Raw genomic sequence first — 25889 nt, forward strand, 5'->3', positions numbered from 1 at the left:
TTCTGAGACTGCTAGATACCTATTAATAATAACTAATAGAAACATTTTTCTTGGTGCATTGCTAATAGTTCCTGTTTGGTTGTAAACACACTAATGCTGCAGGTTTTTTAGCTTCCTTTAATCGTGTTGTACTCTTATCTGGCAAATTAAATTGTCCAAACTTTATTACCTCCGGAGCCTGCCTGCTAAGTTGAGACCTTTGGGGTCTTTATGCTGAATTCTCTCCCCCTGCATAGTGAGCAAGTTTGGAAAGGTGGCAATTTCCACATTTTCTTATCCATGTTAGATGAAAGTTCAGCTCACGACGGTGCTATTAGAATCAGCTTCATGTACCATTCCCCGCACTTGTTGATTGTCAAGGACATGTGTGGAATTTGGGAAAAAGCGTAATGTTCTGCAGACGGCCTTTTTGAGGCAGTGCAGTCCCTTTAGATTAGGATGCGTATACGTTGATGTTAAGTTTCAGTAATTTGCAACACAAACAAATCTATGTAGGGTATCTCCTATGCAAGGTGTATCCAAATATTAGAAATATTCTTTTGTCAGGATTTGGCAGATTTAGCACCTCTACCATCGCTTTTTGATGGGTAACCCTTAGTGGCACTTTATTTCCCAAATGTTAGCCTTTTGTGCTAGCATGGAAAGTGGGTACGGACTTGTGCCACATTGCTTGTTGAAGTACAACATGGTCATCGTGTTGTCTGTGTAAATCTGAACCATCATCCTTTGTATCAGGCTTGGACAAGCCTTCAGTGCCAACTGAGCGGTCCTTAACTCTGGGGATTTGATATGCTGGGCGGCCTCTTCAGTGCCCCACTCTGCATGAGAGGGATTTGTTATTGGGACTGGTTGTTCGAAAGGTCTCCCCTTTCTCCGACGGCCTATGTCCGCCACTTTTAAGGGTTTCGCCATGACCACTAGATCTTCCCAGGACCTTAAAGACAGTGCCCATCAGTTTGTAAGAGATTCCAGCATTTGAAGCATGCAGTATTAGATGGTTGAATGCATATTAGAACATTGGAATGTTGGGAGCTCCACTGCAGACAATGGAGTGCTCCCTGCTTCTACGGGCCAGTAAAGCCCGCAGAGCAACATTCAAATGTTTTACAAAGGCTTCTCGAAGTTAGAGGGGATTTATATCCCCTCGAGCTTCAAGAACCCTTTGTTTAATTTGTTAGAACATTCTACCCTCTAGTGGCAGAATGTTCTAATAGCCCTTCGTAGCAGGGCCATACGGCTATTGAAGTCCCGCTGTTTCGTTAAAGTCCCTCGCCTTCGGCTCGGGTCTTTAACGATTCAGCGGGCCTTGAATAGCCGTATAGCCCGCTACGGCGGCTATAAGGCTATATTACCATGAATCCCATACATTCCATTACAGTCCTCATCGATAGAGACTGACGTCTGAAGACGGTAAAGCCGATCCTGCAATGTCTAGATTCTCCGAGTAGGTGATGCGGACAGTGGTTTGCAGTATTGAGGTTTGCCTCAAAATGTGTTTTTCATGGGGTTGGTATTTTGAATTATTTGATAATATTGCCTGGGAAATCTAAGTTGCATCAGCAGTTGGATCCGCTTGTTTGTGCTGTCCTACCATAGTTGAAACATATTCCTCTTCAATAGCCTGTCAATCACATGTGGATATACATATATGGTCTGTCTCCTTGGAGGTGCTACCAACACTACTAGACAAGCTTAAGCCGACTTCCTTCCTAAAGATACAGTCCGATTATTGAGATGCATGGGCAGGTAGTCACAAAGCTGCAAAGAAATCCATTGGCGGAATTCAAGTATTACAATCTACACCATTGCTGCGATTAACATATCTGTCTGGGCGTAACAAGTACATCTTGGAATGACAAAGTGCATTCAAACTGCTAGGCTCCTCGAGTAGAACCTCCTTTGGTACTTCCTTGAGTGGTAGTGACTGGACTCATTCTAGCAAGAGGTGAACATCATCCTCTCACTTTGTGGTAGTCTCTGATGGTATGCGCGATTAGACTGGACGTGAGGGGCCAGCGGTGAGACTGGACGTGAGGGGCCAGCGGTGAGACTGGACATGAGGGGCCAGCGGTGAGACTGGACATGAGGGGCCAGCGGTGAGACTGGACATGAGGGGCCAGCGGTGAGACTGGACGTGAGGGGCCAGCGGTGAGACTGGACGTGAGGGGCCAGCGGTGAGACTGGACGCGAGGGGCCAGGGGTGAGACTGGACGCGAGGGGCCAGGGGTGAGACTGGACGCAAGGGGCCAGGGGTGAGACTGGACGCAAGGGGCCAGGGGTGAGACTGGACACAAGGGGCCAGGGGTGAGACTGGACGCAAGGGGCCAGGGGTGAGACTGGACGCAAGGGGCCAGGGGTGAGACTGGACGCAAGGGGCCAGGGGTGAGACTGGACGCAAGGGACCAGCAGTGAGACTGGACGCAAGGGACCAGCAGTGAGACTGGACGCAAGGGACCAGCGGTGAGACTGGGCGCAAGGGGTCAGCGGTGAGACTGGACGCAAGGGGCCAGCGGTGAGACTGGACGCAAGGGGCCAGCGGTGAGACTGGACGCAAGGGGCCAGCGGTGAGACTAGACATGTGGCAGTGAGACTGGACATGAGAGGCAAGCAGTGCGACTGGACAGAAGAGGCCAGCGGTGAGAATAGACATAAGAGGTAAGCTCTGAGAATGGACATGAGAGGTTAGCTCTGAGAATGGACATGAGAGGTTACTGAGAATGGACACGAGAGGCCAGCGGTAAGACTGGACACAAGAGGCCTGTGGTGGGAATGGACGCAGGAGGCCAGCTGTGAGACTGGACGCAGGAGGCCAGCTGTGAGACTGGACGTAGGAGGCCAGCTGTTAAAATGGACATGGGAGGACAGCTGTGAGACTGGATGGGGAGCCCACTGGCAACATTTGATATTGAATGTGAGAGGCCAGCGGCAAGGCTGAACATGTGAGGCTAGCAGTGAGACTGGTAGGGGAGGTGCAAATGAAGAGAAAAGCAAGGTAAAAGATGGTAAGGAATAAAAGCTATGGATGTATTAGAAATGGGGGTCTCTAGTTGGCAATGGTTTGCAACTATGTCTAAATAGGGACCCTTCCCTCAAGTCAGGATGATGGGGATACACTTCTGAAATAACCCCTGCTCACCCCCTTGGTGGCTTGGCACAAGCAGTCAGGCTGATCTCAGAGGCCTTGTGTAAAGCATTTGCACATAACCAACAGTAATACAGTGAAAACACTATAAAAAGGACACCACACCAGTTTTAGGAAAATAACCAATATTTATCTGTGTAAACAAGACCAAAACTATAAAAAAACAACAGAGTAATCAAAAATATGCCCTTTGTAAGAATGCCTTTAAAATGCAGAACCTTGAAGCTGGTAGCTCCATCCGGGGCTACCGCAGTGCTGAAAACAACATAATTCAACAGTTCTGGCTAACCAGGTCAGTGGGTACCGGTGTTAGTGTCAGCAGACTCAGTGCAGGCTGGTCATGACAAGCATTGCGGTTGCGATGTGAAGCGTAGCGGTACGGCGTGCGGTGCCGTCAAGTCCCAGCGCAGGCAACGGTTCGTGATGGTCGTCCAGCAGCATCGGGAAGACCAGGGCTGGGGTGCGTAGTGCGGCAGTGCTTCTGCTGTGCCTTCAGGACCTGAAGCCAGCAGCGGTATTGGTGATGGTGTTGGCTGCTTTCCCCCTCTGTGGCAACTGCAAGCCACAGTTTCAGAGGCGGCACCCAGAGGTAAGTGAAATCTTTGTTGTCCCTGAGACTTCGTGAACAGGAGGCAAGTTCTATTTCAAGCCCTTGGAGATACTCAGCAACATGTGAATACAGTTCAGTCCAGTCCTTTCACTGCCCAAGGCAGAAGCAGCAACTGCAGGCCAACCCAGCAAAGCAACAACAGAGCAAAGGGGCGGTACTCCTCCTGGCAGCTCTTCCAGCTCTTCTTCTTGGCATGTTCCTTGATCCAAGTGAGTTCTCTGAAGCCCTTTATCACCGTCAGATTTCCAACAGGAGGCAAGTGCTACTTCAAGCCCTTGGAGAAAATGAACAGCAAGATGATGAAAGTACAATCCAGTCCTTTCCCTGCCCAAGACAGAAGCAGCAAGTGTCAGGCCAACACAGCAGAGCATGAAGCAAAGTGGCAGTTCCTCCTGACAACTTTTCCAGCTCTTCTTCCTGACAGATTCCATAGTTCGATTCAGAAAAGGGGGTGGTGATGGACAGAGTATCTGAATTAAATAGAACACTCATACCCAGTCAAGAGATCAGGGCTTGATCCATCACCGTTTTTTAGCTCACTGCACCATCCCAGCTCAGAACCTGGCTATATTCAAATTAGTCTGTCCCTGGCCCAGTGCATCATGGGAACAGGGCAGACCAAACTACCAAGCCAATTCTTATACTGGGAAGGAAACAAGCTTCCGGGGACCGGTTTCTGGCATTACAGCCGTCTTCGGCCAGGCTTGCTTGAATCCTGATGGTGCAATGAGCAAGGGACTCACATCTGAGTATACCCTTCCACGCTTATGGTGGACAAAACGATTCAGAAAAGGGGGTGGTGATGGACAGAGTATCTGAATTAAACAGAACACTCATACCCAGTCAAGAGATCAGGGCTTGATCCATCACCGTTTTTTAGCTCACTGCACCATACTAATTTGCATATAGCCAGGTTCTGAACTGGGGTGATTCAGTGAGCTAAATAACGGTGATGGATCAAGCCCTGATCTCTTGACTGGGTAAGAGTGGTCTGCTTATTTCAGACACTCTGTTCATCACCACCCCCTTTCTGTATCGTTTTTGGCCACTACAGGTGTGGCAGGGTATACTCAGACATGAGTCCCTTGCTCACTGCACCACCAGGATTCAAGCAAGCCGGGCCGACGACGGCTGAAATGCCAGAAACCGGTCCCCGGAAGCTGGTCTCCTTTCCGGTGAAGAATTGGCTTGGTAGTTTGGTCTGCCCTGTTCCCATGAGGCACTGGGTCAGACTAATTTGCATATAGCCAGGTTCTGAACTGGGGTGATGCAGTGAGCTAAATAACGGTGATGGATCAAGCCCTGATCTCTTGACTGGGTAAGAGTGGTCTGCTTAATTCAGACACTCTGTTCATCACCACCCCCTTTCTGTATCGTTTTTGGCCACTACAGGTGTGGCAGGGTATACTCAGACATGAGTCCCTTGCTCACTGCACCACCAGGATTCAAGCAAGCCGGGCCGACGACGGCTGAAATGCCAGAAACCGGTCCCCGGAAGCTGGTCTCCTTTCCGGTGAAGAATTGGCTTGGTAGTTTGGTCTGCCCTGTTCCCATGAGGCACTGGGTCAGACTAATTTGCATATAGCCATGTTCTGAACTGGGGTGATGCAGTGAGCTAAATAACGGTGATGGATCAAGCCCTGATCTCTTGACTGGGTAAGAGTGGTCTTCTTAATTCAGACACTCTGTTCATCACCACCCCCTTTCTGTATTGTTTTTGGCCAATACAGGTGTGGCAGGGTATACTCAGACATGAGTCCCTTGCTCACTGCACCACCAGGATTCAAGCAAGCCGGGCCGACGACGGCTGAAATGCCAGAAACCGGTCCCCGGAAGCTTGTCTCCTTTCCGGTGAAGAATTGGCTTGGTAGTTTGGTCTGCCCTGTTCCCATGAGGCACTGGGTCAGACTAATTTGCATATAGCCAGGTTCTGAACTGGGGTGATGCAGTGAGCTAAATAACGGTAATGGATCAAGCCCTGATCTCTTGACTGGGTAAGAGTGGTCTGCTTAATTCAGACACTCTGTTCATCACCACCCCCTTTCTGTATCGTTTTTGGCCACTACAGGTGTGGCAGGGTATACTCAGACAAGAGTCCCTTGCTCACTGCATCACCAGGATTCAAGCAAGCCGGGCCGACGGCGGCTGAAATGCCAGAAACCGGTCCCCGGAAGCTTGTCTCCTTTAGGGTGAAGAATTGGCTTGGTAGTTTGGTCTGCCCTGTTCCCATGAGGCACTGGGTCAGACTAATTTGCATATTGCCAGGTTCTGAACTGGGGTGATGCAGTGAGCTAAATAACGGTGATGGATCAAGCCCTGATCTTTTGACTGGGTAAGAGTGGTCTGCTTAATTCAGACACTCTGTTCATCACCACCCCCTTTCTGTATCGTTTTTGGCCACTACGGGTGTGGCAGTGTATACGCAGACATGAGTCCCTTGCTCACTGCACCACCAGGATTCAAGCAAGCCGGGCCGACGACGGCTGAAATGCCAGAAACCGGTCCCCGGAAGCTTGTCTCCTTTCCGGTGAAGAATTGGCTTGGTAGTTTGGTCTGCCCTGTTCCCATGAGGCACTGGGTCAGACTAATTTGCATATAGCCAGGTTCTGAACTGGGGTGATGCAGTGAGCTAAATAACGGTGATGGATCAAGCCCTGATCTCTTGACTGGGTAAGAGTGGTCTGCTTAATTCAGACACTCTGTTCATCACCACCCCCTTTCTGTATCGTTTGTGGCCACTACAGGTGTGGCAGGGTATACTCAGACATGAGTCCCTTGCTCACTGCACCACCAGGATTCAAGCAAGCCGGGCCGACGACGGCTGAAATGCCAGAAACCGGTCCCCGGAAGCATGTCTCCTTTCCGGTGAAGAATTGGCTTGGTAGTTTGGTCTGCCCTGTTCCCATGAGGCACTGGGTCAGACTAATTTGCATATAGCCAGGTTCTGAACTGGGGTGATGCAGTGAGCTAAATAACGGTGATGGATCAAGCCCTGATCTCTTGACTGGGTAAGAGTGGTCTGCTTAATTCAGACACTCTGTTCATCACCACCCCCTTTTAGATTCCATAGTTCAGCAGTAGTCTGAAGTTCTGGGGTCTGGGCCCCAATATTTATACTCAGTTTCTCTTTGTTCTTTTGTGCAGAGACTGCCTGTACTCAGCCCAAATCAGTTTTGTCCCCTCTGGGCCAGCTTCTCGGCAGGAGGTGTAACTGCATTGCCCAATGCAGACCAGGCCCATTCAGGTGCAAGGGAAATCTCCTCCCATCACTATAAATGCAGACCAGGCCTATTCAGTTGCTAGTGAAACTCCTCCTACTACTCTGAATGCAGCCCAGGTCTATTCAGCCCAGCCCTGACTTATCCAGGAAATGCAAGACACACCTCAACCTCCCCAGTGGCTGTCTACAGTGAATGCATATCCTCTGCCCCTGTCACTCCAAAGCCAGACAGTCAATCCACAACCCAGAAGAGGCACACAGGATGGCCAAGCAAGAGAATACCCACTTTCTAATAGTGGTACTTTCAAATACACAATATAACAATCGTCTTTACTAAAAGTTGCATTTCTACATTCTGAGTTCAGGCATACTAAACTCCATTTCTCAATCTCGTCCCAATGAGAAGTTATACTTCTAAGATGTTACAAAGTACCTCCTATTCTATCCTATGAGATAGATAGCCTTTCAATAGTGAAAAATTAAATACACTGTATTTCACTATCAGGACATGTCACACACACCAGTACATGTCCTAACTTTCACATATACTGCACTCTGTCCACAGGGGTACCTTGAGCCTACCTTAGGGGCAACTTACATGAAATAAAAAGGGGTGGGTTAGGGCCTGGCAAGTGGGTGCACTTTCCAGGTCAACATGGCAGTAAAAACTGCATGAAGATACTGCAGTGGCAGGTCTGAGAACCCTTTGAAAGGCTGCTCGTGAGGGTGGCACAATCAGTTCTGCAGCCACACTAGCAGCATTTGATTTACAGGCCCTAGCACACACAGTGCACTGTACTAGGGACTTAGTAGTAAATAAGCCAATAATTGAAATACCAATTCATAATAACAGTTTACACAGAGAGCATATGCACTTTAGCACTGAATATCAGTGAGAAAGTGGCCAGAGTTCTAAAACCAACATAAATAGGGTCAAAAACAGAACACCAAAAAGTCTGTGGGTAAACTCGCCAAAAAAGCCAAGTCTAAAAGGATGTTTCAAAGTGATCACAGAAATGAGAGCAGGATGTTGCTATCAAGCAAAGTGGCACCAGGGCCTAGTTGTGAAGGGCTCTTTGTACCTCAATGATGGCTCTTTTGGATCATTGAGTGGGCGAAGGGACTCGAAGCAAGGGAAGGACGCTGGACAGTGGCACCCAATCTTAGAAATGCAGCTGAGCAGACTGTAAATGAATACAAACAGTGTTGTGTAGCATTTTAGAATCCTAGCGTAATTTACCGATTCATACCCTAATATAGCTATAATTCACGTTGCCCTTATATAGGCATAGAAATCATACCCATATTTAGACATAACCCATCCAGTCCAAATACAGGCATGGCTACTTCCACTAGTTCCAAAAAGCCACAACGATTTCTTGGAAAACTCTGCTTCAGCAGTCAGGGACATCCCCTTGCTTGAATATTGATTTTTCCTAGAAATCATGGAGTTTTCAAAGAACTACCATTCCCTTGGGGTTCTTTGATGACGTTATTATGTCCGACTTTACGTCAAACAAGGCACCTTCAAGGTATAAATATGCCTACACTTGCCCTAGCAAACACACGGTGGTTCGGAGCAGCTCGACTATCTACTTGCCCGACGCAGCTCGCTACAGCAAGCGCCGAAGAAAGCCGACCCTCCAGCTGACGCACTGACAGAGAAACTGCCTTTCTCTCGCTGAGAATCCAGCTCCAGTGTTTCCAAGCTCCCCTCGCGGGGTGTTGGGAAATCGAGTCCCGAGACCGAGATACCAGACCTCCTTCATTCTAAAACATAGGTACGGAGCTGATTAGACCCTAAGAGAAATCTGGGAAAAGACAAACTAAACCAATGCTACACCTCACTCACTTCTTCCCTCGTACTAGATTTAGGTTAGGTACATTGGGGTAGGCGTATTTTAGAAGCACCAGTTGAGTACTTTTACCCTTTGTTATTTATGTATGTATTTATCTATGGTCTAGGAACGATACAATGCTTTTACAGTATTATTTTATAATACTCTTCTTACTGTACGCATTATACTTTGCAACCAGTATTACGATTGTAGCAGTTCACTGTAGTTGCATGAGAAAGAAGACTGTTCAATATAACCTTTTTATCGAAAACACCCGTCTTTCTATTTCTCTGCACCTCTGATGAAACGAAGCATTCACGATTGACTAAGCAAAATATCTATCTATTGTTTCCACAACTCCGAAGATCAGTTTTATTCTTGGGGAAACAAAGTTCTCATGTTTATGCGGTTGTCAGAAACTAATCCCTTCTTGTTTATTCGAGAATGTTTCTAGTGACCTCTGAGCTAGCTGGCACTCACAATTAAGTCTAATATATTCGATAGAGAACTAGTCGACCTAAGTCCTACGTCAAATCTATAGGATGTATTATTCCAATGCGCAGAGCCTATTGGGAATATAGGAACTACACTACAGAAGGAGTAAAGAGAACAGCTTTCTCCCATTGTAGGATATGAAGATCTGTTTGATTCTTATTAGTAATTATGGTTTAAATTTCCTCATCTGAGATTCACGACTCTTCAATATTTGGCTTGATGCCTACAGTTTTTTTTTTTTACATGGGAGCCAGTGGGGCCTTCGACTAAACGCAAGTCTTCAGCCACACATGCTGCGTGTGTGGTAGCCGATGCATGCTCATTAGATCATATTCTCCTGTTCTGTCTGCATGGGTTCAGCTTGTGCTGCAGAACTCTATCCAAGCTGGCAGCTTCAAGGCACTTGATTAATCTCATCCCTTGTTAGATGTCAGAGAAGGTCCAGGCGCCAAATGGTTCAGCTTCTCCTGGATCGAGGCCGCGTCAGCATCCTATCCCTGACCTTGCAGAGAATAAATCAGGCATTCTCAGGCAAAGCTCCTATTGGTGCAATGCCTATCCCGTGGAAATCAGCCCTCGGCCTGCTCTGCTGCCCGCGTAGAAGGCTCTCAAACGTAGCTCTGCTGGTGTGGCCTTCTGAGCTGCGAACCACCAACTCCAGAAATCCCCCAGAGTGGTTAGAGCCATCGGAGGGGAGTTACACCACCAGGCCATGGTCGAAATAGCGACAGCAAAAGTACAGCAGCCACAAAGCCACCTACCACTATAAAGTCAAGGACGGTAGATGTGGACCTAGGAATAGTACGTCTACGCAGACATCCCGTGACAACATAGTGGTAGTCCAAACCGCGTCTGCCCTATTTTTGTTGGGTAATATTTCAATTAGTAAATGGTCACGTACAACCATCAGATGAAATACAGATTGTACATTGAATATTTGAATGGCTATTTTTCTGCTGAGCTGTACCCCCTTCATAGATATTTTGTATTTTATGTTGTTCTACCTGGGGGCTTTTGCCCTAATATATAATTTTTACTGCCTTTTTAAAAAAAAATCTTTGCAGTCTGTCACTTTAGGGTAAGGACTGCGACTATGTACACAAGAAAAATAAAGAAATACAATGTCTGCAGTGCCTGTCTAGTTCCGGTGACGTAAGCAGAGCCGATGCATGTCACAAGTTATCCATTCCGCGGCACAGATGACTCCTGAAGGACAAGCTCGGAGGCGCGGGTCTGAACCCTGGGGAGTTACACCACCAGGCCATGGTCGAAATAGCGACAGCAAAAGTACAGCAGCCACAAAGCCACCTACCACTATAAAGTCAAGGACGGTAGATGTGGACCTAGGAATAGTACGTCTACGCATACTTCCTGTGACAACATAGTGGTAGTCCAAACCGCGTCTGCCCTATTTGACATAACGAGAACCAAGATTTATGCAGTGATGGCAAAAAAATAAATGTTGGTTTAAGAAGGTCTTCTGTTATAGATAAGTTTCCAGTTACAATAATTATTCTTATGAGATGCCCATTTGTTAAAGCACAAATAAGCTCACAGGCAGTCTCTTGGCGCTATAGAACCATACATTCCATTTAGAGTTTTTTTTTAAAGGTGCTGCTAAGCAGGAAAGTAACTACTGTGAAAACAATAGTGTTGAAGGGACATTAAAAAAAATATTTGAGATACTTTGTCTACAAGCACATACCAAGAGGAACATAATTTCAAAGCCAGGCTCCAGAGACTGAACAACCATCCGTCCCATGTCTTTCTATTTTAGTTAGGGGCGCGCAGAAGCAGCTGGTTAACTGGTCCCAAAGCCCATCAGGGGGCATCATATGAGAATAGGTGATGGACGCCCCCTGGTGTAGAAGACACAATGCACCTTTGCTGTAGAAAGGCACAGTTTGTCAGTGTTTGCCTTTTTTTGGGACCATTATCTGAGCTGAACAATGAAAGCTGTAATATTTATTATAGAACAGTGGGGTATCATGCATGACCCCATAAGAGTAATCCCTTTCAAGATGCTTTGGAATTTCCCAAGATGCTTTGCCTCCTCACTTGTTATGGCAGGCGTGTTGAAGGCCAACAAAAATATAAACATATCCATCCGCACATATCTGCTAGTCCATGAGAAGTCAGCTGTCTGGTTTGGGCAGGGCTACCCCAAGCTACAATAAGTTTCTCTTGATGCAAAATGATGCTTTGTGTGCAAACGAGATGCAGCAACTTAAAGAGGTGCACGCTAGAATCAAAAGGAATGTTTTGTGTTTAGGCGCATACTGGGATTTTAGAAGACATGGGTGCAACGTGTCCGTCTTCTCCCTGCGATGCAACACGTCTGGGTATTACACCTGTGGATGTTAGTGAGCGCCTGAATGGTGGTTTCCAGTTATTACAATCTTGGCGCTGTATGACAACTAACAGGTGATGGGGCCTCACTCTCTCAGAAGCATCCGAGGCAGCAGGGGTGTTGCTTCAAGGGGGACGTATGGGGTGTTGCACCCTCCAAATAAATGTATTCTGTAGTAAACAGTTGGGCACAGAGGCTCGCAGTCGGATATGGTAATGTCTGTCTGATTTTGTCTGGATTTTTAAGTACACACACAGATGAACACACAAAACAGGGGCTTACTTACAAACACCATTGCGTCGCTGGTACGTCACTTTTTCCCATGTTAAAAGAAAGGCCGGCTCTAGGGCGGTGCGATCGGTGCCACCGCACCGTGTGCTGACTTGGGAGGCGCCATCTTTTCAATTACAATATGGTTTCAAAAGCACCTGCTGCTGTGTTCCTGGCCTCCAGCAATTTTCAGGCAACCATAAAAACGTCAAGATAACGCTGGTGATTACTGGACCTGCTGCAGAGAGATGGGAGTTTTGTCTAGTGGAAGTTTTAACTCACCATAAAGTTGTGCAGGAGATTAAAATGTCTGCTGCAAAGCATGTGTTCCATGCAGAGCACAAAGTGCATACAATGTAAATAGGTCAGGGTATTACCGCTTCTGTCTGAGAGACCCTTTTGTTACTTGCATTTAATAAGTTTAAATCCTAATTTAGAACAGTGAGCTATTAACTATCATCAAAGAGCAGCATGCAAACTGCAAGGTATAAATGAGAGCGTTATGATTTTTTTTCCCCAGTTTTTTTTTTATCCTAATGTTGCAAAAAGGGTTCACTTGGTTAGAAATTAATTCTTATTAGTAAAGCAAACCCCTAATCATGGTGATAAGTTTTAAGTTCTGAGTTTGTGCTTCTCCAGACAGCGCACTCTTACACTATAATGTCTGCCAGTATGGATGACATGACTCCTACACCTTGTAGTCCTCTGTCTAAGTAAACATTTCCTATACACTGATTTACACACTTATGATTCTCTGTCACTGTAATGTGTATGTGTACAACTGGTGCTATAAAACAAAAGAAATGCATGAGAGAGAGAGTGGTTATGGAGACTTGAGGGGCACTGTTAAAGGGTGATAGTGAGGGAATCCGAGGAGGAGGTAATGGGGGTTGGCGCCAACAAACGTTGCACGGGGAGCCACCAGTGCTAGAGTCAGCCCTGGTTAAAAGTGATGCACCAGCAGTGCAAGGGCTTGTAAATAATATACATCTCTCTCCCTCCCTCCCTCCCTCCCTTCTGCCCCATCTATTTTTAAGATCTTCAAGAATGTTGTTTTTTGGCAAAGTATTGTGTTTCCTGTCACTTAGTATCCCTAACAATACACACTCCACTGCCTCGCAACTGCCCCCTAAGCAATGCTTTTCGTATAATGTATTTTAACTGTATATGGCAGCATCATTGTTGAATAATCTGAAGGTCACTCAGCCCCCTGAATTATTTTTACCCAAGATATTCCCCCAAGCCACGTCCATCGGCAACCTCTGATCTTTTTGTCATTTATTTGTGTCTGTCGTGCCAGGCTTCCTTGGGTGCCTATTTACATCATAATGCCTTTACTTTGCCTACTGAAATAAATCTTATTATGTGTCCAATCTATGCAAGATGGGTTTAGACCGTATTGCTGCATACAACTGACTGCAAAACAAACCAAAACAGATGCTGTGGATTGTTGTAAGACCTTATTTTGGGTTCCTTAAACAGTTAACATTCAACTAAAATGCACAGGTCAAAGGTTCTGCTTGGTCTAATTCTACTTGCATTTTTTATGTGCCTACTACTGCTGAACATATAGCGTAAGCTTGTCGAAGAATTATTACCTGCGTATTTAGCGAGTTGTGTGGCTTATCTAAATCTAACACTAGCTTTGAGTAATGGTATTAAAGACGTTGTTGGACTGGACATCCTTCATGTGGTTTCCTACAAATACGTTTACATGTGCTGGAAGTGAAAAACTCTGAAATTTGTTTAAAACTACTGTGAGGCCTACCTCTCCCATAGGATAACATTGTGGTCCGTTGTTACATTTAATAAGTGGTAAAGTTAACTTGGGAGCAGATAGAAATATCGAGTTCGTGTCTAGCAAATTATAATTTAAACCCTTCTTTAATAGTAAAGTCAGGTATTAAGTCCCAATTCTGAAAATGCCATTTATGGACAGTTACAAAAAGAACAATTGATGGACAATGTCAAACATTCACCCCCAGTACAGAGACCTGGGCCTAAATCCTTAGTTGTTTTTGCTCACCATGCCATTCCAATTTGGACCAGTTTGAACCCAGTCAAATGCAAATCAGTCCTGACCCTGCTCTCCATGGGGACAGTCCAGCCCGAACTGCCTGCCAGGCCAGGTCCTCCATGGACCAGAAACAAGCATCCTGGGACCAGTTTTGGGGTAGATGACGGTCACAAATCATTTCATATCATGTAGTTTCAAATCAAACTATGTGCACATTGACCCAAGTGAACAAAGAACCACACAATAAACCAATACAGAAAGGAAAGCACACATGAGTTTCTTTTAACAAACATTGAATTTCAAATATAGCCCTGACAGAGCCAATGGTCTATATGTTGTCTACGTTTATTTGCTTTCTGTGCCAATGACGTCTGGACTCGGAAAGATAGCCAGGTTTCATCACGACAGAAAGGAAGGGTGGGACATTTCAAAAAGAGTGAATAGCTGAAAAATTGCCATAATGTGTGGTGGTCTCCAAAGCAATAAATGTGTCTGGAATCCATAGTGAAAGTTCACCGAGAATACATACCATCACAAGTTCTAGACCCAAGGAACATGCTTGAAATGCTGCAATAATGGGATGGATTTCCAGAGTATACTAAATATTTATAGCTTAATTAAGGAGCATGTTTTGAGCATGTAAGAAGCAGTGTAGCAGATAATACATCATGGTACAACAAGGAATTGATCAGGTGGATATCTATACCCATAGAGTGCTTTAAGGGTAAGTACTATAGCGCTTACCCCTTAAGAACCATATGGACACCATATGCAGTATATGACTTTGGACACCTTACATGAAAGTGCCTCAATTTCACGTTGATATCGCCATGTACAAAGGTCTTAATATTCATGGTGAAGTTTGTGCCCTTTAACCTACATAGGTCAAACCACACGACAAACTAAACATGGATTGGCAAACACAGAAGCAGGATCAGTTGTGGTGTCACTTCGGCACCTTTGGTACCTCATTTCATTAAAGCTGGCCACTCATTTGATGACATCCGACGGCAAGGGCTTGATGTAGCAGACGCACCACAAAGAGGAGGAAACATTGCTTTGATTGGAATGCAGATGGATTTTGCACAGTGAATCCATTGACAAATGGCCTGAATACAAACGAGGAATGGCGTGGACTTGCCTCCTCACTGTATGACTGAAAATCAGAATAAGCACAGCATGTACCCTTTCTATAGACTATAATCCTCCTCCGAGGACTTCTTCCTCTGTTGATTTTAATTATATAATCAACAATGTATATCTTTAACAAGTGCTTACCTTATGTTTGTGTTCAACAGTGTATATATACTGTGTTGTCCAACTCGGACTACAATTGTAACCCATGCAATGACTAAGAGGCAACTCTTTCCTCTACTATTCCCCCCTTACATTATAGGTTTTAGTATATTTTTTTTATTTCATTAATATCATTTTCACTATTATTATTATTTCTACTTTATCATCTGCGCTCTTCCATCTCCATATATATATATATATATATATACACACACACACACACACACACACACACACACACACACACACTATCTTTTGCACATAATTGTATATATTCTCTGTAGTTACCTATTTTATTTTTGTGACCGATCTTTTTGTCACATACTACCTGAGGGCTGGAACGCATCTGCTCCTCCAGCCTCACTCCCAGCTCCTCCAGCGACGTATGCGTTTCTCCATAGTGAAAGCTAGAGAGCATCTGCTGTCTTAGCCTGGCTTTTATCTGGGAAACATCCTTTACAACGCAACTTTCACCACGCAGTGCTTTTACATCGCAACTTTTACAACACAAACCATTACAACGCATTGCGCTGGGGGGCGCTCTAGGATAGGGAATAGATTTAATTTACTATTCAACACCTTCCCTACTATCCACGGGGACTGGAGTTGGAATAGTAAATTAAACTATTCACTATCCAGCACCCCTCAAAACTATGCGTTGTAAAGGCATGCGTTGTAAAAGTTGCGATGTAAAAGCATTCGATGTAAAAGCATGCGTTGTTATGTCATACATCCCTTTTATCCTTTCTGTTCTCAGTGAAGGCCTGCATGATGCACTAGGTTTCCTTGCAGCGAAGATTGGAGCACATCCGCTCTCCAAGCCTCTCTCAATTGCCCTTCACGCACATGCGTGTAACCCTTTGTCAGTGACGACCATCCCGCCTCACCTTTAATTACCTCATTACCTTCGTTGGGCGCCAGAACGCTATTCACGGTGTGATCTAGATTACTGCTACTGTATTCCTTCTTATGGGGTAAGCGCTATAGTACTCGCTCTTAGGGCGCCCTCCGATTTAGATATACCAGCCTGATTAACTCCTTGTTGTCCTATTACGTATTGTCTTCTACATTTCTTGCAGGCTCAAAACACACCCCTTAATTAAGTGATACCTATTTTGTATTCTCTGGAAATCCATTCGACTATCGCAGTCTTCCAAGCATGTACTTTGGGCCTATCACTTGTAATTACGTATATTCTCTGTGAATTTTCACTATGGAGTCCAGTCACAAAGTAGTATTGACTACTACTCCTCATTTATTACTTTGGAGACCACCACATATTATATCAACTTTTCAGATATTCCATTTCTTTTTTTTTTTAGCTGTCCAACCCATTTTTTCTCTCCTGATGAGACCTGGCTATACTTCCAGGTCTTCACAAAGATTGCCGTGCTGTGCCTAGAGACAGAGGTCCAGGTCGAAATATCGTTTGACACAGAGAACAAACAACCGTAAACAACATATAGCCCCGACACAGCCAGTGGGTTATATCTGAAATTCATTGTTGTTTGGTACAAGACATTCTATTACTGGACCAGAGGCTCAGATTATTGTTTCTCTTTCTTTACTGTTAAATTCACAGCAGTCAATAAAAATGTTTCAACATAAAATTACACTAAATTTCCCATGATGCTCTTGCAACCAATCATGTCCCATCAGACCCTATAAGAGCCACCATCTCCTTTTCATGAGCCTTTCTTTGCTGCTCACGGCAGAGATAAATGCAATCACTCTTACTATTGTTTTTTATGGTAAATGATTGCCAGCAACTCCCCATGCATGTTCCCGCTTATGGTAACCAGGGGCCGATATACAAGCTTATATTCATATGTCATATTGCTGCAGGCTTTTGATTGCTTACGATTGTTTGGGCCTGCGGTCCGAGTGCGGCTATCACATGGTTCGTCTTGCACCCGCTTCGGGTGAAGGCCTTTATGACATAATCGGAGCCTCCCCTCTTTAGGTCAGAGATTAAAAAAATGAGCTTGTACGTGACCAGATGTGCGTTGCCCAATTGGGCTACATTTGGGCGGTTTTTGCGCTGCGCACGTCTTGCAAAGTCCCGACAACCACCAGATCTCAGAAAGCCCTAAGGTTTTGGTTGCAAAGGAGTTTATGGCTGCATAGACCAGTTGGCCCTGGGTGCATGCGCCAGGAAAAACTCTACACGGCTCTCGATGTCCTGTTGTTAGGGCTGCAATAATTAGGGACTACAGCACTGCCAAGGAGCTACGTTTACACCTATTAACATCTTGAGTGCATGTGGGTTGGCTCCCCCATGACTCCTCCACTGAATATTCGCTATATATAGAATTTGACTAGATTTACTACATTTTAAAACCAAAAAGGGAGGATTGGGTCAGATTAAGGATGAAGGGGATGAACCCTACTATGAAGAACTGCAGGGTTCTGTATTGGAGGATAACATTGTTGACGCCCTGGACGCCTTGGTCCAGCATTCCATCAACAGGGCCATTGAGAACTGTACCAAATACTGTACAAAAGGCGCTAGCAGCAGCGCTAAAACCCATCAAACAGTTAGAGAGCTTCGCTACACGTCACAAGTTTCAGAACACCCAGGCCATTGAACCCCAAACCGATGCCCAAAATTACAATAAGGAAAAGGCCAAACCAGTGGCGTTACTCCATGCAGGTCCCCAAGCTAATCTACCTGAGGCCCCCTCGGACGAACAAGGTTACTCTACTCCAGCTTCTACAGGTGGGGGTGAAGTGAAGTGTAAACAGAAAGTGTACATTCGACACTGAAACTACTGACACCGACTCCACCGAGTCAGATGATGGTGACACCAATACAATGAAGAAAGTGAGGAAAACCGTCATTCTAGTGCCTGACACAGCGCCCCACAATCCCACTCCATTCACCTTTAATCCTGCAGACATTATAAACCCACGCTCCTCAGGTGGGCCTCGGCACCTTAGGTAGTGGAGTATCTGCATGAGAGCCTCAGGAAAGGCTTTGATAAGGAGGTACGTAACCGACTGTGGTCGGAGTGGCCCATACCAGACATCCCAGATAAAGTGGCAGAAACACCAGATATTGATACCATGTTAACTTTCCTAAAAAAGTCTGCAAAAGATCCAAAAAAAGGTATCGACTGCGCCATGCTAGGTTGTCAGGACAAACTATTAGATGTGGCAGGCCCACTAGCCAAAATCCTGGAAATAGCTCTAGCGGCCAAAGATTTGAATAATCCAGTGGACCCAGATATCCTCTCTGGCAGAACATAAGTAATATGCCTTCTAGGGAATGTCGCAAATCCCTGCTCATGAGAATGGACTCAAATTTAACAGAGTGGTCTTCAGCCAAACCAGGTCTCTTGGCTGTATAATAAATAAAGGTGAAAATAGAGCAGCATTCCACTCCCAAAATTCCACAGATAAGACTTGTCGATATCTCAGAGTTATCATTGGGGGGTCGTACCTAATTCTGCCTACACAACTGGGGGTCCCCGTCTCAGCATGCATGGATATTATAGACAATACAAGGTTTTCATCTGGAGTTTTACCAAACTCCTCAACAGGATTCTTACCCAAGGCAACTCAGTTTTTCCCAACAAGAATGTGTTTTTATAGATTCTGAAATAGAAGAATTGCTGCGGAAACCTCATGGTTTTTGCAGCAACGTCTTCTTGGTTCAGAAGAAGGGTGGTGGACACAGATTGGTGTTAAATCTAAGAGAATTCAATCATTTCATGGTGTAAAAACACTTCAAGATGGAGGGTATCCATCTTCTAGCAGACCTTCTCAAGAAAGGAGATCAGTTGGTTCGTTTAGTCCTAAAAGATGGGTATCTGACGATCCCTATTTTTCCTCCTCATCGAAGTTTCCTGCAGTTCCAATAGAGGAACCACTGGTTGGAATACTTGGCCCTTCCTTTTGGGCTTTCCTCTGCTCCGTGGTGTTTCACCTAAGTGATGAAGCTGGTGATAGTCTGTTTGCGGGAACAAGGCATTTTGATGATAGTGTACCTAGACGACATACTTCTCATGGCCTAGACACAAGCCGTAGTCATTTGTAGATGCAGGTTGGCTATGTCCCTTTTGCAGGAATTGGGATTTGTCATCAACGAAACCAAGTCAGTACTTTGCCCAGCTCAGACGATAGATTTCCTGGGTTTCGTACTAGACTCTCAAACAGCTCAACAAAGTCTTCCCCGATCAAAATTAAGAGATCTGAAAAAGGAACTGACATCAGTGAGAGCCAAACAGAGGGTCTTCCCCAGGACAATTGCCAGGATAGTGGGATTACTGGTGTCTTCCATACAAGCTATCTTTACAGGCCCACTTCATTATTGGGCTCTTCAGAGATTAAAAATGCAACACCTTCAGAAAGCTCTGTTTTACACAGATCTGGTCCCATTGACACAGGAAGTCAGGGAAGAAATTCAATGGTGGTTGGGCCAGGTAGAAGCGTGGAATGGCAGAGTTATCTTCGGCTTCCAACCAGAAGTCATAATAGAGTCAGATGCCAGCCGATGGGGTTGAGGAGCGCATTGAGGAGATGTCACCACCGGAGGAAGGTGGTCACTGCAAGAATTCTCGACACATCGACTGTCTAGAGTTGTTGGCAGGGACATTTGCGATACAGACTTGACTTGACATAGGTCTCTTGTTGCATCCTACTCAGGATGGACAATATCTCAGCAGTGAGATACATCAACAAGTTGGGAGGTACGAGGTCGTCCCTGCTAGTGGAGATAGCGACGTATTTTTGACACTATTGCCTGAGTAACCAGATATCGGTGGTAGCGGAATACATTCCGGGACAGTCGAATACTGTCGCAATTTGAATTCTAGGTATCTAAAGATTTACAGCGATTGGCAACTCCAACTTCGACTATTCCAATGGTTAAATTTAGTGTGGACCTCTGATTTAAGTTGCAGCGCCTCGAGACCTTCCGGTGATTGGCGCTCTATAAATATAATTTAATATAACAGTGTGGGGCCCTTGTAAAACAGACCTTTTTGCATCCAGACTGAACCGGCAACTGCAGATGTTCTTCAGCTGGAGGCCAGACCCATTAGCGAAAGCAACAGATGCCTTCTCCCAGAATTGGTCAATGAATCTAAACTATGCATTTCCTCCATTCATTCTAATTCCCAGAGTGACGACCCAGATAGCCCGACAACAGGCAGAAGGGATTTTGGTAACCCCTCTGTGGAAGTCGCAGCCCTGGTTTCCGATATTATTCGAGATGATTTGCGACTTACCCAGGATGCTCCCTTGGTCTCGGGCGATGATCCAGGGCCCTCACGGAGAACTACATCTGATGGTAACATCGGAGAAGTTGTCCCTGATGGTATGGAGGCTTTCCGGCAACAATGGGAAATGGCAAGCATTTTGGACAAAGCTTCCAAATTCATTAAGCAAGCCTGGGCCCCTTCCACAAGGAAGAGTTACTCATCAGCTTGGAAATGCTGGATACGTTGGTGCCTGGAATGGCACGTGGATCCTGTGGTGGCAGAATTATCCCATGTTGTGAATTTCCTGTCAGATAAAGCTTCAGAAGGGTTTCCATACAGGTCAGTCGATTTCAGATTGGCAATTTCTGCAGGCCATAGCCAGGTGGACGGAAAACCGGTATGTATGCACCCAGTGGTGTGTAAATTACTTAAAGGAATTAGAGAGGCTAATCCTCCTAAACCGAAATAGTCATGCTTGTGGGATGTATCCCTGGTCATATCCCTCTTTGATAAATGGCCGTATAATGCTATGTTATCCAGGAAGCAATTATCAGTTAAATTAGTTATGCTTTTGTATTTATCTGCCTGCAGACGTTCTTCAGACGCGAGAGCTCTGGATCTTACAGTTAGAGTATTCACTCCAGAAGGTGTTTCTTTTAACATTATTGGCAGGACGAAAACATTGTCACATAGTATAGAATATAATGCTTTTCCCAGTAAAGTTAAGTTGTGTGTAGTTCAATGCCAAAAAACCCTATGAAGAATGCACACGGTCCTTGCGACCAGGGGGTTCAACACAACTGTATTGCAAAGACCGTTCAAATCAGTATGAGTGGCTACAATAGCCAGATGGTTAAAATCAGTCATGAAGGAAGCTGGTATTGATACCCACATTTTTTGGGGCACATTCTGTATATGGTGCCATGGCATCCAAAACTTTTATGTTGGGTTCAACTATTCAGGACATTATGAAATCTGCAGATTGGTCATCAGAATCTACATTTAAACTATGTTATTTTAAACCGGTGGGTGATTTAACTACTGTGATATTTGATAAGCATTAAACAAGTAATAATCTGAGCTGCCAGTCCTGTAATCGAATAAAAGATTTGCTAGAATTCGCACCAAGAATTTTCAATTCTATTAAGGACACAGAGGCATGGATTATCCCAGCCGGTTGTATTTCAATGATTCTTGTAATAAAGCATCCATCTGTATGTAGCATGCATTGTGCTCAGAGATAACAGGTTTTTCTATTTTCATTTATTCCAGGTTCAGAAAAGAAAGCAGAGTAAACTTTCTTCTGGTTAAAGAAGTTGGACAACGTCCCAGTTCTTGGTTAAAAAAGTTATTACACGTTGGATGATAACAATATTGGACTTTCAAAATGATGTAAGAACTTGGACTAAAAGACTATTGAGCAAAGAAAGAATCTCATGAAAAGGAGATGGTAGCTCTTATGTCTGATGGGACAGGATTGGTTGCAAGAGCATCATGGGAAATGTAGTTTAATTTTATGTTGCAGTGTTTTTATTGGCTGCTGTGAATTTAACAGTAAAGAAAGAGAAGCAATAATCCTCACCTCCGTGTCCTTAACACCATGGCTGCTAAGGCTTTTCCCCCCCTGTGCTGATTTATTGAGTTTCCCATTGTTCATGACGAGCTAAGCTCGGCATGAGTGTACGAGAGGTGTACCTCATGACGAGCTGAGCTCGTCATGAGCATCGAAGGTGTTAATAGAATTGAAAATTATTGGTGTGAATGCTAGCACATTTTTTACTCACAGGCAACGTCTCCTTTCTATATCTGTTTTCTTGTGGTTCTTTGTTCACATAGGCCACAGCGCACATATTTGAATTTCAAACTATGTGATATAAAAGGATTTTGACAGTCATCTACATGAATTACTATGATACAAAGGAGTAAAAAAATGAGTATGGTGGTCTACAAATTGACTATTGTAGAATCACATTAAATGCCATGTGTTATTTTAGCATTTTCCTCCCTTATCTACATTTGAATTATACCTATAAGTGCCATTGTTGAGTATATGTAATTCTTATACGGTAACATTGGATCCCAACCCAAAAAATGATCATTTTGGATGAGTTAAACAGTTGTACTAGATATAAACAGGGCCTCTTCTCGTAAACATTATAATTATTAGAAAAATCCAGTTTGTTCCTAACCAAGCGAATCTTGGCTGTGGAACGAGAACAGTTGGCTCTCCCTAAAACAATTCATCTGCCCACCATGTACGCTTATTCTTCAGAATAGGGATACAGGCATAAAGGGTCCGCTTTACTTCATTAATGACAGTGTACATTTGAAAGGAGGTCCTGGGTGGAAAGCGGGAGGGAGGGGAAAGCTTAACAGTGTACTCAGTGTAGTCTAATCTTAAAACCTAGGGTCTCTGCATTTGATTTAAATAGACCTATCTGTGCGTTCACAATAGTTTTTAGAATACAGGGTGTAGTTAAAATGGCAGGATGTTCAGAATTTCTCCACCTGTGGTGAAATCATGCAGTCGTAATTTTACTTTTTTAATTATTTTATTTTGTTTCCACATTTTTATTTTTTTGTTGCAAATCGTGGAATTCTCCGGGATTTTTGCCTTAGTGAACTCCAATAGTAATATATACTCGACATTAGATATACTGTATGTATATGATGATAAAATGTGTAATAGATCTGCAGGAAAAGTCTATGTTAGGGTCATATAATAGAGTCATATGGGATGAATATATTGGGATGATTTGCTTGGCAGATACCTACGCTCATGCAGAGGTAGCAGAATCCACTTCCATTTCTGATTTTGCTGCAGAGTCACCAGTACATCTTCTCCACAGCTGAGGGAGCATTCTACTGTTCCCCTTACCTGCTATTCAAGGTGTCCCCAAATCTGTCCGGAATGGGAGAATGCAGGACATTTGCTCATGACCCCTTGCTTCCCCTGAATATGAAAGAGGTGATCCTAACACAATCAATGCTGGCCTTGTGGCAGTCGAGGATACCTGGCGCTCGCTCTTAGCTACCCCTGTGCGTTGGTAGTGATCAAGGTGATCCTAGAGTTGACCTGGTGGCTGTGTGAGGATGCACAATACTGGATCACAAACCCTCCTATCCACTGGCAGTGATCGAAGGGAGCCAATGTTGGCCTTGCGGCAGTGTGAGGATGCCCGGAGGTAGCTCATGGCCCCTTCGGTCTTCTAGTAGTGAAGGTAGTGGCTGTGACCATTTCCCTTACCCACATACCACCCCTGAGCTGAGCATCTCCTTACCTTCTGGCAGTAGCTCAGTATCTCCTCCTGACTCCCAAAGCAGCTCTGAGTCCCGAAGGCGTCTGGCTCCCACTTGCCGCTCTCTAGGTTCATGTGCATGTTGAGTGCACCACAGAACATGGCCACTTGTGGCTCCTGCGCGCCTGCGTCACTTCCTGCAGTAATTGTCTGCGTCTGAAAAGAACAAAAGGGCAAATTAATGCAACATGGAAACCAAGATGATTGATAGGTAGCAGGGTACGGGGAAATGAAAGAACACAGCTTTTACTGTAGCAACTTTGGTTAGGGCTAGGGTTGCCTCCTCGCATCACTGCGCAAGCACGCTACGTCTCCATGTCTGGCCTTACACCAGCACGTCCGCTCAGATTTTTGCAATAGAAGCAACTCATGTTCACAACTCCAATAAGCCATCAGTTTGTCAGGTAAAAGCACACAACTGGAACCATGGCATTCGGGTCCATGAAGTGAAGGAGCAACCGAACCTCCGGTCACAGAATAAATACAAAAGGATGCCCACCCACAACATTTCATTAGGCTCATTCAACACCCCTCACCCCCTTAACCCCTACCCCCTTTGTAAAATCTGCTGGCTGCTTTGCAGTTATTCAAAGAGCTTGGATTAAACAGATAACTCTTGCCCCATCCTGTGAGGCATAGTAAGAGCCAGTGGCACACTCCTGTGAGATTTATTGCTGTGTGGAGAATGGTCAGGGTATAAGGAGAGAAAAAGAACAATTTTTAGAGAGCCAGCTACTATATTATACTAGGGAAAACTAAAAAATTTATATTTACCTTGTAAATAAATATTAAAAATATATTTATATTAAATATTAATGTAAATCAATTATATATTTTTATTTTAAATGTACAACAAAATTATAAAATGCTACAGCACTAGTAACTTAATTTAAAAAATGGAAAGTCTATTAAAATATTTTAATGTTAAACAGTAATGTAAAGCATTGTAATATATGTATTTTAAATGTGGAAATAAAGAAAAAATCCTACAGCACTAATAACTAAATAAAAAAAACTTTAAAAAATTGAAAGATTACATTAAAATTAATTTTCAGAAGTTTAAATTCCCACCTAATGGGAAAAATATTTTAATTAATAATTATGAAAAAAAGGGATGTACATAACTCATTGAAATTCATACAGCTATAAGTTAATAAAAAATATTGTTACCTTCAATTTTCAATTCAGACTAGGGTAACAAAATGTTATATTCAAATAATTATGTATTTCTTTTATATATTTTTTAACAGTAAATAATATTCAATAAATTGGCCACTGTTTAAAAAAAAATCATTTAGCATCATGTCCTATAGGGTTTTATTTAAAGTAGGGGTGGGCGGAAGTCGCGGAAGGGACTTACGCGGAGAGGCACGGAGATTGAACCAATCTCCGTGCCTCTCCGCATAGTTCCATTATGCGATGCCCGCCCGCCACCAGCCTCCCGCCCACACACCTACCGCCAGCAGTATTATACATTACATTGGGCGGGAGGCCAACTTCGTTACGCGCCCGATTGTGCGGAGATTTGCCTAATTTCTCCGCCTTCATTGCGAAAGCGGCAAATCTCTGCATATTCCGTGGGCTGAACGGAGATGTCTGCCCACCCCTAGTATCTACTTCCATTATTTCCACCCCTAGTATCTACTTCCATTATTTTCAACGGAGCTTATTAAGGTGCCGGTCGTTCGACAGCCAGATTATAACTAGGGCTATCAGCCACCCTGGGAACAAAGGAACCGCAAAGAATCAGAGATCCCTGGCAGTGGCGTGGCAGTCTTGACGCTGCAATATGCTTGGTTGGGCCAAAAAAAATGCATTTTCTGTCAAGTTTTTTTGCAAAAGCGCCCCATTCCGTGCTTTCCCTTTAATAGCGCTGCACACCTTTTTTTAAACAAGCCGCATCTAAAGAAAGGAGTATGTCTGCCATTGAAATGAAAGCGCAGAATGGGGAGCTTTAAGACAAAAAAGTTAATAAATTGGACGAAAATAAAAACATACGCATGCGTTCGTTGACGCAAACAAAAACCAAAGGCACGGCTGCTATTGTATCAGCCGAGGTGTGTTGTGCTATAAAAAACAAAAAAAGAAAGCATTGCAAGAGAGAGTGTCCTGTCTGAAACATCAGGCAGGAAATAACAATTTAACCAA

The 25889-nt window shown here is 44.4% G+C and overlaps 1 protein-coding gene across 2 annotated transcripts in view; it reads right to left on the reverse strand.

Moving 5' to 3' along the window:
• The window catches only part of APLP1 (amyloid beta precursor like protein 1), a 244753-nt gene that overhangs the window by 113345 nt on the left and 105519 nt on the right, over positions 1–25889 (reverse strand). For both annotated transcript variants that reach the window (XM_086929990.1, XM_086929991.1), the window contains exon 2: positions 23724–23897. In XM_086929990.1, the coding sequence (XP_086786116.1) occupies positions 23724–23897 (174 nt within the window). The remainder of the gene's footprint in view (positions 1–23723; positions 23898–25889) is intronic.

This window comes from Lissotriton vulgaris, chromosome 7 (assembly GCF_964263255.1).
Source record: "Lissotriton vulgaris chromosome 7, aLisVul1.2, whole genome shotgun sequence".
Taxonomy (NCBI): domain Eukaryota; kingdom Metazoa; phylum Chordata; class Amphibia; order Caudata; family Salamandridae; genus Lissotriton; species Lissotriton vulgaris.